This window comes from Argopecten irradians, chromosome 4, assembly GCF_041381155.1.
Source record: "Argopecten irradians isolate NY chromosome 4, Ai_NY, whole genome shotgun sequence".
Taxonomy (NCBI): Eukaryota; Metazoa; Mollusca; class Bivalvia; order Pectinida; family Pectinidae; genus Argopecten; species Argopecten irradians.
Window position 1 is genome coordinate 30,752,325 of NC_091137.1, and position 12,290 is coordinate 30,764,614.

At 34.3% G+C, this 12,290-nt stretch overlaps 1 protein-coding gene across 1 annotated transcript; it reads right to left on the reverse strand.

Annotated features, from left to right (window-relative positions):
* Positions 1-1,030: 1,030 nt before the first annotated feature.
* Positions 1,031-10,405, reverse strand: LOC138321262 (U-scoloptoxin(11)-Ssd3a-like). The gene is made up of 4 exons (XM_069264810.1): positions 10,171-10,405; positions 3,434-3,626; positions 3,031-3,245; positions 1,031-1,530 (listed from the first exon to the last, which is right to left on the reverse strand). Exons 1-4 carry the CDS (start codon positions 10,282-10,284, stop codon positions 1,354-1,356), a joined length of 699 nt encoding a protein of 232 aa, XP_069120911.1. The 5' UTR covers positions 10,285-10,405; the 3' UTR covers positions 1,031-1,353.
* Between the last annotated feature and the right edge of the window lie 1,885 nt (positions 10,406-12,290).

The following is a 12,290-nucleotide window of genomic DNA, read 5'->3' on the forward strand; positions in this document are numbered from 1 at the left end:
AAAAATTTCACTTATATTTTCACTGTCGAACCTTTTAAATCATTGCGAAAACTTCAAACACAATTTTAAATCTGATTTTTTGTATAAATCATTATATCAAACATTATTGATCATCATTTATCACATCAAATCCTTTGTGACATTCAAATAGATAGATACACTCATAAAATCTACAGCGAAGGAATAAATTAAGAAGGCATTGTGTGTGATTTTTGGGAATACATACTCTGCTCCTGAATATGAAAACGAAATAGTTCGAAGTAAACATCGGAAAACATCACCGATTGCGTAATTGTAAACATCGATTAATGTTGTGAAAATTATTGAACCTGATTTTTATTACTTCATACCTTCAATGGGTGTGAAAGTAACAAAACGCACATTGTTAGAATTGTTTTATGTGCTCAGGCTTGCCGGGCGTACCTATAATTGCTGTTTCACAGTATCAAACAATTGTATTTTTTATCTAGGACAACGTGTACATGTCAGATGAAAATGATATTACGGGGGAAAGCTTAACTCTTGAATCGGTTGGCATTCGCAATCTGCTTAGCTTGTTCACCCGATACATTTGTTGGTCTTTTGTATACGGTATTTAAGTTGTATAAAAATATTTTTGATTATATCAATGATTTTATTGAATTATTCTGCAGTGTTAAAGACCTCATGCACGGTGCAAACTTGGCAGAATAACAACGAATTATAGATCGTGGACCAGGTGTTCAAAATGTGAACGGTAAACACAGTTTAACGACAATAATCAAATTAGAAATATAGCTTTTTTTTTATAAAATGAAATTATGAAGAATCCTATTCTTTACCTATTAGACCATTTTTATGAAAATTTTGCACCAAATGAGATATGAAAACTTCTCTTATCGTATAATCAATCTAATCCCATTTGACCAACCGGACCCATTTTTTAGCTCCAGTGGTCGGTATTTCAAACAAATACAACCAAACCGTCTCAGTGAGTGTTATAAAATGAGACGAAGGTTTCAAAAGCTGCCATTCAATAGAATACATCGAACTAGTATTGATAAGTTTATTTTATTAACATAAATGTAAACAAATAAGTTCGCCAATGGCCTTTATATACAATGAGGATATACTGGGTTCTAGTTATTATATCAAACTTGATGAAATTCCCTCTTGCGATCTCTATCATTTGTAAAAACACTAACTTGATACAGTTGATTTATACAAAAACAATGAAAGATCTAACACAATGACGATCACATGGCACTGTAAAATACACAAGGCTTTGGTGGAAGTATCCACAAACAACTTTGGAGACCGCAATTTTTCTCAGGGAGTACTTTTATTGTACTAAAATTGAGCTGTCCATTGTTCTCACATTGCCTCGCACTGACCGTAAATGTCCAGTCGACCGATGGCTGACCGTCTGTCCGTAGAGCATTCGAACCCTGCCCCACACTGACAGTGGAACGTGGTGGTGTACACACCGAACCCGCCCCTCCGAGAGTGAAGACACATGGGACTGCCAGTGTTGTTGACGTCACAATCCTCCTGTAACAAAGATGATGATTGGTCAGTTACATGACACAATGCATGGCTAAATAAGGCGTGTCGTTCGTTCGGTTAACAGCGTGACAACGACGGCTATGAACTAACATGTTTGTAGTCGTTTCTCCTTTTATGTCCATTTACACTGTTCATACTCTCACGAGGGATTTGAAATTGATTTTTCCCCGAGATCGTTGTTTCTGCTGATATATAATGCAACAAATGATGTATAGATAGTTTGCCTATTAGTGACAGCCAGCTAGCTAGGATAATGGATCAGATTGCTTGTAAATACGCATGGCAATGAATTATGTATCATATATTTTATTACTGAAATTGAAATGATTTCAATTTTTAGAGTGATTTTAATTTCATGTCCGTGACAAAGCATTACTTAATTAAGATTTTTTTCATATTACCATGTTGTAATGAAATTCGATAAGCTACTTATCTATTTGACTGGTGGCAGACTTGAATTATGTAAACAAGGTGTCGCGATATATTAGCACAAGCCCTCTACCTCTTTTCACGAGTCCAAAACCCATACTGGTTAACTGTTAGGTACTGACCACAGGTCAATGGTTTTGTCCGAGTACTTTCCGGCGTTCATCCTCTTTCATTAAATGACCATGATCAATTGAACAAAACAAACTAGTCTCGGAGCCAGTTTGGGTTCAGGTCAATAGTAACGAGCAATATAAACTCATGTTTGAGTTTGACAAACTGTTTCTATAGCTCAAACACGTCACGTTAACAATATTTCCTAACACAAATTTCTCGAGAAGGGACTCTATATCTGTCAGTTACTATTGGCATATCGCTAATTACTGAAAATAATTCAACGGGCATTGGGTCAAAATCGAAAAACCAGACACCTCAATTTGATACTGTAAACCATCTTTTATTCGCGTGCGATTTACTTCGCGAATTTCGCGATCCAAATAAATTCGCGAAAGTGTATCTCTGTGAAATGATATCTAATGCGGTTATATTGATATGGATTTCCATTGAGTGTTAAATTCATAAATATTGATATTTGCAAACTTGTTTTGAAATGAAAATCGCAGAAATCAGTACCCGCGAAAGGGACTTGCTTTACAGTACCTTATTATAAACCCGGGGAGTAATAATAGCGAGAATAAACTTGTCCCCAACAACTGATAGATAGACGTTTGCATGTACAAAATGTACACCAAATACCTGCATGGTATTTTCTTGATTTGCGGTTTGTTCATGATGCGCACTACAGAAGGTGAAAAGAACATGCATCATTCTATACAATATAAACTCTTTCAGTCGCCATGCCGTCATTTGCAGTGAATGCTTCATTTTAAACTTTCATTTTGCTTACACTGGTCCACTGAGAATAGCGAATGATATTAATGATATGACTGAACACTTTCCAGAAAAGAGTCACCAGTTCCATGAATTCGAATAAGCTGCTGGCAGGGGAACTATATCAAATGCGTGACGCAAACAAGTTTTGCAAAAGACCCAACTTACCATGCTGCAGACATATTCCTGGTACCGTCGGTGGTGAATCATTTTACTTCTCTTCAAGAAGAGATGCTGACCATTCGGGCATCGACAATTGTTTTCAATAATCTCCTCTGGAAATAGGCCAACCTCGAGCGTTTTCAGAGCCGTCTCACTTCCGTTACAGACCGGAAGTACCGGGATACTTTCACAGTAGTTGAATTGTATCAGAGCTTGAGAGCCTGAAATTTATATCATATATAGAGCGATTTTCAACAACAAAAAAAGAATATCGTGTTTTGAATTTACAACATATGATTGAATCAGAGACAATTTCATAATTGATCTGAATAACGCAATCAGCTGCTGCCATTTCAAATTTCACTTTGAGTAAACGAATGGTATTCAAGTTTGTTAACAGTATAATAACCTGAGGATTTCAGCTCCATTCGGATTGACTTTCGCAGATCTGTTTCCCATCCTCTAGGACAAGTACTTGTACCGGGACATGCGCACATCTCTTCTTCCGTCGTAATTCTTGACAAACTTCCATCATCTTGCAGTAGGCCGATAGCCATGTCACATGGTTTGTTAAGATGAGTACATTCGGGCATATCTGAACCCTGTAACATAGAATAGTTGTATGTAAGTAATCAACAGCTATCAAAATACTGTAAACCTTGTTATTGTTGGTGAGATACAAATTTTCGCGTCATTTTGCAATATATTTCGGAAGCGAAACTCAAATGTTTCGCAAATAATTGAATAAAACATATAAATGAGTACACGGTCATCAGTAAGAACTTTTGATACCTAATTGTGTGTTCCCGAAATGGTGAAAATAAAAAAGACACAAGATATTGTTAAATAAAGCGGTTTACAGTACTTGAAACAATACATAACTTAAAACCATGAATACGTATGAGCCAATACACTATGGGGGATTATATCTAATGTAATTCACATTGTTCAATATTTTCCCGTTTTTATATGTTTTCTCATCTTGTAAAAGCCCCGCGGAAATAAACGCGAAATTTTATTGCACATTTTTTACGCAATGAATTCTTAGAGCATTTATTTTGAACGATATTTTGCTATGATAAATTAGCACACCCGCAATATTTACTTTACTACTTGTATAAAAACAAAGCAAACAAAAAATTACAATTAGAGCAAATATTTTAATATGAACATTTCCAGCACGGAAAACAAAAAAATAAGATAACCGCAAAGATACGTGCATTTACAGTATACCTTTGGTATGACTATAGAAGCTACGCTTGCTGTAAATAGAAGCTACGTTTGCTGTAAATAGAAGCTACGCTTGCTGTAAATAGAAGCTACATTTACTGTATTGTATATTTGTTATGTAATCACGGGAGATAGACACTATATCCCCGCTCCATATCATTTTTCCACATATTGGCATTTAAGTCGTGTTACAAAAATAGCATTTGTTATATATAACCATAATACGCGCAGCATTGCGATATTTCATCGCGACCATTCTACATTGATACACAATATGCATTAATTTATCGCATTGAGCAATGTCAACAAATCCACCGAGGCGCCCTCTGGCTGTCAGATTCTAACCATCTGTCCGGTATACAACTCGAACCTCATTAACGAGCTGTACAGTACTGCTAATGGTCCTATAATAGCTGTAATGATGTCCCTAAAGAGGACTCATATTTAAATAATCAGTTTACTCGATTGTCGTAGATTACCGCAGCTATGGCAATGTGTCATATTTCAGGGGGAAGTATTAAATTGAATCCATATTCAGATTTCATTCGTATCTGCTTGTTGACATTTGTAAAAAAAAACAAACAAAGAAAAGGTAAATCATGAACCACATATGCTTGATTCGGTTCATTTACTGTAACTCCTACGGAATATAGTATTACATCGTTTTACTTAACACCATTGCAAGCCAATCGGTGAAACCTTATTTAAAGGCCCAAGAAACGTCTTTTTTTTAAATGGTAATGTAAAACGAGATCAATAATTTTGTAGAATCGCAAAAGTTATTAACATACCATTAATATCCCACGTATCATCACCTTCTGAACAATTTGATTAAAATAAATAAAATGTTAATTTTCATACGCGGGTCGTCTTATGTTTCCCGCCGTCATGCTAAATACCGCGCGGTAACTGACTATCACTACGTCAGACGGCAAAACAGCGAAATGACTCTCCACCGTTATCATATATTACGGAGGAAATCTTGCATATGTTTGGTGTTGTTAGCTCATCTTGGGCATCGGCGTATATTTTCTGATGTTATTAATGTTTTTAAAGAAACATATATGTTTTGGTCCGGAAAGGTAGTGGGCCTTTAGCATATGATAATAAAATATATATGCATTCTTGATACCTATCTTAGCATATTACAGAATTACCCCTCTTGTAGATTGGTGTATTATTTAAACTATGGAACAAGCTTGTAATGTATGGCTTAATTTCTCAAAAATACTTTTTTCCCTTTAGATTTAAACGATAAAGCGTCAAAAACTGAGTAAAAGATGTTTTATTGTTATATGATAAACATTTATGCTAAACCTATTTTATATAATTGGATGATAAGAGCAGACACAATATGACTAACAACGGATTTTGTGTTAGTTGACAATCATAGGTACATTTTCGATACTCTAACGCTCATTAGTTCTTACTAGAAAAGGAAAACGTTATTTTGTGAAGGTGTGGTTATTGAACTAACGCATTACAGAACATTTGCATTTTGTTTCAAAATTAATTTTGAATTTAGTTTGACGGTGGTTGCTGATCAGCTTATAAACCGAAGCATGTTTATGATCGATTTTAATGGGAAACGGAATGGTTTTAAGCTTTTATATTGATGAGCGCATTGGTTGGAATGTTGATGTACGCCATTTCTAATTATATGGATTATTTATAAACCAACCCGATTTTCGGATCGGATATTTACCGAAGGCAGGAACCGTCGGTTATTTTTACGACAAATATGGTTTCACTATTACTCTGTATCAACACATGGCCGTCTGCTAACAGTTTAACAAATACTGCATGTACTACAGTCCGGGCTAATGTGTACATAATCAATCTTAACTACAGATGATCAATGCTTTATATGATTTCACATTATATGACATCATTTCGACTTTCAATACACACATCATTTATTAATTCTGTTAACGCGTTCGCCGCTTTGGTTTTCTAGTTTGTTTTCATAGTTTTCTATGTTTCACATCCCCTTTTTACACCAGTCATATCCCCAACACATTTTATCAACTTCCTTCTTTTCTCTCCTTCTAGCCTTGCAATTGTGTTTCTGGTTTCTGGTTTTCTTTGTTTCCCTTATATTTCTTTATTCCTTTTTTATCCCTTTATTTATTCTTTTCGTTCTCATTTCTTTTTATATTTATCTTTTCAATTATCTTCAAATATTTAAGAAGATAATTCTCTAGGGCTTCAAAAATGTTAGATAATGTTTGATAGTAGAAGCCTTCACCATCCATCAATCAATTATGTATGATACTTAAAGCGTGCATTTTTTTTTTTTTTTTTTTTTTGCTAGTTAGCACACTCATAATTTTGCACGAAACGTTTACTTCGTGAACTCTTTGACAGTCACATGGATACATTTCATAAAACAACTGCAATCTTTGTCACCGAAAATGAAGAATATATATTTTTGAAATACAATACTTTGTTATATTTTGTTATTGTCGTAAGCGGCCAAACATCCAAACACACTCAGAATAATCTCCCTTGTACACGGACATATCTTTACCTGAATGTTTCGTTTATGATGGTTTGTACTCGACACAAACACAAACATATTTGTATGAACTAGTATCATTGCACTTCACCTGCGGTTTGGGTCACAATAGCCCTCTTCCCAGATTCATTAATCCTCACGTGACGTCACATCCGGAAGGTTAAGTAGTTCTTACCGGAACTGAACATGAAAGAGAGTTTGCTGTTTTTTGTATAAAAAATATGACCTCTTGATCGTGTACATTGTTAGATCCTCAATCAAATGGTAGCAACAACAAAAAACAGAATTTCCTTCATATAAAGCACTTAAACTTGATCACAAGAATACTATACTGAGTTACTATTAATAGCATAGGAAAGGGAGCCGGAGGTACTGGAATCATTTATTGAAGGTCATCTGGAGCCATCACACCTCGTCGCAAAATCATTATATTCAATTTTGTTCTATTATCATGTTGGAACTTTTAGAAATGTTGTGAATCGAGGTGATGCCTGGGTTTATTGTTGACAAAGCAGACATATACATTGTATGACTAACCACAGCTCTTCATAGAGCTGTGATAGAGCTTTTTAACTCTTTTTTTTATCTCACGGAAGACATATCGTAACTAAACTATTTCTTTGATTTTCAAACACAATTCTCGTAATCTTATGGATTCGTTAGGGAGGTAGTTTATATAGGTTTGGAAAGAAAGTGATATTTTTACTTACAACTGTAAATCCCCTATTCCAATTTGTGAATACCAATCCTTTTCTAAAGGAAACACATAATCCTGTGGCGTTCCGGAATGCCATTCCGGTCAATTTGTGTTCGTGTCCAACGCCATGCACGGACGCAAGCTACCTGACGAGTATCACTTATGTTTTTAAACATATGCCGAGATAAACCTCATTCTTGCATGTACAAAGAAACAAAACAAAAAGTGCATTCATAAGCAAATTAAGAATATTTAGCCTACTGAATCATCATATAGCTTTTCACTTTACTGTATACACGACAACGGACGGAGCACGATGACTTGGGGAAGTTTTGACGATTCGGTAATTCATTCCAGATTTCGTTTACATTTGATTTGATTGGTGAGTGATGTCGATTGAGTCTATATATAATTTACGGTTTTTTACGGAACACCTGGTTATAAAATTATAGTTTTGTTATTCAATCTTGTAACGAGCATTTCCATTGGCTGGAGTTTCTGTTACCGTAATTTCTCCGAGATTTCATTGCAGTCCAATTATCCATTCAAGTTTATTAATAAAAGGAAGATATCCCGGCTTGGAATGTCACAGAGTTATCTGACCTGGTTAGTAAGTATCGATTGTGACGTCTTTAGTTTGTGATGTGCAGATACAAAATGGCTCATTACGTATACAAATGACCTTAATATTTGTAATGTCGCCTTCGATTAACAGATGAAATGGCGTAATAACTTCTTACGAAAAATATTCTTAGACTGCATTACCTGCCTCGGCTCAATACTGGTAATTTCGAAGCGAAGCCTAGCGGAGAAATCTTAAAGAGTACACGCAATTTGCTTGCGTTAATTTACATTTTCATAACAAAAAAAGGTTTAAAAAACTGACCTATTTAAACTCTTTTAAACGTGTTCTGAAAGAACATAAAATTTTGGATCAACGAGGCATAAACATCCATGTATGATATCTATAGAGTCCGATGCATTTCATAGAATTTGAATTGGAATATTAATGTATACCGATATCTGTGTTGGTGTTTGTATATTGTTTTCTAGGATAGCAAAACCAGAGATCACCCGATTACCATATGGCCAGTTTGGTACAATTTGATACCTGCTATATCAATTTTTATGAACGAGTTGGGGAAAACTACACCTTCGTGTTTGGGGATCTGCTTTATTTTGCAGCTCATTTTGTCGTTTGCGTACTTTGATTATTTGAAAATAATTATTAAAGCTACATGGCGTAACGCTGATCTGATTGAATATCGAATATGGTTTTGTCAATATGGTATTCAATCAAGTTCGCACATCGCTACTAAATTAACAAGGTCCAATATTTGTATGACATACCAAACTGATGGAAACCATGGAAAAGAATAATAATATCGCATTTAATTTACATTATTTGTCATGAAAATCAACATCATCGGAACATCAGAACTCCATCTAAACATTTTCAAAAAATAAAATAAAATTGATTTTAAAAAATATCTGCTTTTTAAGTTGACAAAAAGGATTGGGCATACTTTCTGACAATCTACAAATAACTCCTTTTCGAAACCCAATCGAGGTTCATATATTGAAATAACTATCCCCGTCCGTTATATAAAGCTTGAACATGATGTTGAAGTCAATGAGAAGAGGAAAAGGCATAGCATTTAAGGTTAAACTTAAGGGAATTTATGTTATGGGGATATAACACAAAAGCTGGATTGTACTCCAAATGTGGCGGTTTGTGATATGATACACATTGATTTTTGTGTTATAACTCCATAACATAAAAAATAAGTTCATGAAATCATATAAATTTTATTCAGTCAAATCCAGTAAAGTTCAAAATTCTTAAGGTTTTTTCTACTCTAAGATATCGCTCCGCTGTTGTTTCAACCAGTCAGATGCGACGTTAGAATATGCGACATCATTTTGACGTTTTGAGATGATTAAATAAAAAAATTAGCTTATGGAAATGCTCCTTAAGTTTGAATTATACTTGTTGTGTAGTGATAGGTACAGATATATTAGCGATTATGCAATGCATGATGGATAGCATGTCCATTTAGTAATGGGAGTTAAGGATAATATCTGTACAAGCTGTTACCTGGATATCAGCTAGAACTATCAACATCAGTGACATTTTGTACCTTCACATAATTGTTTAGAATTAATTGTTACAATAAAACTGTATATAAATCATATATAACCATGGTAACAGGACATAATAGAAGTAACTGGCTAGGTCATCAGATTAATGACCATTTATTTATATAAAAAAAATGAGTGATTACCAAAATACACATACATGTAATCACATATGAATAGCTTGGTATTAAATAATTATGTCATTGAAATACTGTACGTAATCTAGTCATTTATTAAAATCTAATATCATCGTGTACGTATCATTTGCTATCAAATCATCATGTTATTGCAACACTGTACGTATGCAATTGCTTAAAGAGTTCCTCCGTGCATTCACATGTTATAATCGTAAATGTATTTTCCCGTTAAATTAAAAGTTAATCGTACTTAGGGATTAAAATGCTTTCTTTTAATTAATGATGACGGGGCCACGACTGACAATGAGCCCAATGTTGGCAATGCGGCGGAAACACAGGTGAAATATTGCAAAACAAACGATGCATTTATAAATGCTGCAAGAGACATGGGAATGTTTAACTGATACTAAAAACAGAAATCTTACCTGCCATGGATTCAGAAACTTGGAAAAATCGATCATTTTGTTAACATTTCCGGATATTTGTCGAGGAAATGAGCCGCATAGAATAAGAAAAGCCCCAAAGAATCCACACTGCATATTTGTAGTAAAGTGTAAACTGCTCGCTAAGTTATGGTATGTGGCGGAGGTGACACAGTTACACTGGATAACAAATACACCTTTTATATACCGCGCTTTCCGGCCAGCTATCCCTCATCTGACCTGTTTCGCCTCATTGCCGCGTGGGGGCGTTCTATATTCATAACGTGGAATAATCCACGCCCATTGCATTACTGACGATGCTGGACAAGGACCGATCGATTCGGTATTCACTTGCAATAAAAATTCGGCATTAAAAGTATGTTTAACAATGCTTTTCACATTATTGTATTTTTAGTGTGCACAATGCATCATTTTAGCCAAAATTTTATTATTTGATATCACTTTTATTAAATTGATATAAATACGTCATAAATCTCACAAATACGCTTTAATGCTTTAGGAGAGTTTTGAACTCACTCGCCGCTCGTTTGAGTCACTTTTACTGACCACTAAATAATAAAAACTCGTCAACGTCCATACATTATGTATGTAGCCATGAGTCAGAATGGGAGGGATGAACGTGAAATTATTTACTCCAACACCACAAATAATTTGTGTGTGGATTACGAAGAAGGAGAGTGGGTGTTCATAAAAAGACTTACTATTTTTATTCAGCTGTTATTAGTTATGCAAAATTCATGGTTTATTTTGCTGCGATATATAAAGAAAGAAGGCGGCTAGACTAAAGCGGTTTTAATCTATTAATGCCTTACGTGTAGCATACATACGATGCAGAACATAATTTATTTTCTATTAAGTCATAAAATGTAATTGAGCATTAGATGTTTTTGTGCTTCAAAGAACGTTGGCAAAGCAAATTAAATTGGAATTTTAAGCATAAGGTTTGGTAACATAATACACTAATTATCAAAATGAAAAACAAAAAAAATAATAATTTTAATACAAATGTTCCACTTTAAAGTTTATTTTAATTCGTAAATACTTTTGCCAACTTCATCACGACACTGCAAGAACATTCCTTTCTGTAGTTGGCTAATATCAATTTTTATTCCTGACAGATTAAATTTTGAAGAAAAATTAAAAAAAAAAAACAGTCGGGAGTGCAATGACTAAACCGCAATGAAGTTGGCCATGCTGTTTTATTCTTCACCAGTCTTTTTCAATATCTTAATTCAGTATTCATCATGACTACTGAATATATCGCTGGTTTTCTTTCCGACAGAAGGCAGGTTATGTATTTAGTAACGAGTCTTATAAGACGAGCATCACGTGGCGGTAGCAATTGTCCTAGAAATTGAGCTATAGCTTTACCCATCTGAGCATTGAAGAACTAATTGCCAAACTAAGGCAATATGTTGACTATACAACTAGGGCTCTAGTCTTTGCTGCCCACAACCTACAAGATTTATATTAGATCATAACTACATCGAAATCATAAATGTGGACCATTAACACATCATTTAGATTTCATAAAATAATACCACGAGTATGTGTATTGGACTCAAGTGTTGTTACTCACGCAAGTTTATGTAAAGGGGTTCTAAAGTGTTCGTGCATATTGACAGTTTGAGAAATAATGTCCAATTGTTTTTTGTTATTTATATAGAGCAGTTTTTAAAAAGTGTCAGCTTTTTATATAAGTATAGTTGTAGTATTGAGATATATTCATGCTTGATTTCAGACAAATTCATTTAGCCATAAGATGGCGTGTTAATAACCTACCCAACTGGTTTTCCCTAACGTGCTATGTCAAATAATGACGTTTGTACATTATAAGAATCAGTTTGCTATGTCCGACACCGCCCTGATAAAGGATTGGCCAACAATGCATTTTTCAGTTTCTGCAGACTTTTGACAGAAAATTGTAAAAAAATTAAGCTATGAAAACAAATATTAATTTATTCAAATGTTGTTATTGGTTGTTGTTGCTGTTGTTTTCGCGGTGATTATTTTATTATTATTATTATTATTGTTGTTATTACAATCGTGATATTTTAATGTCCTTTTTCACAACTGATAAGGCCATAAAAAATATGTCTGTT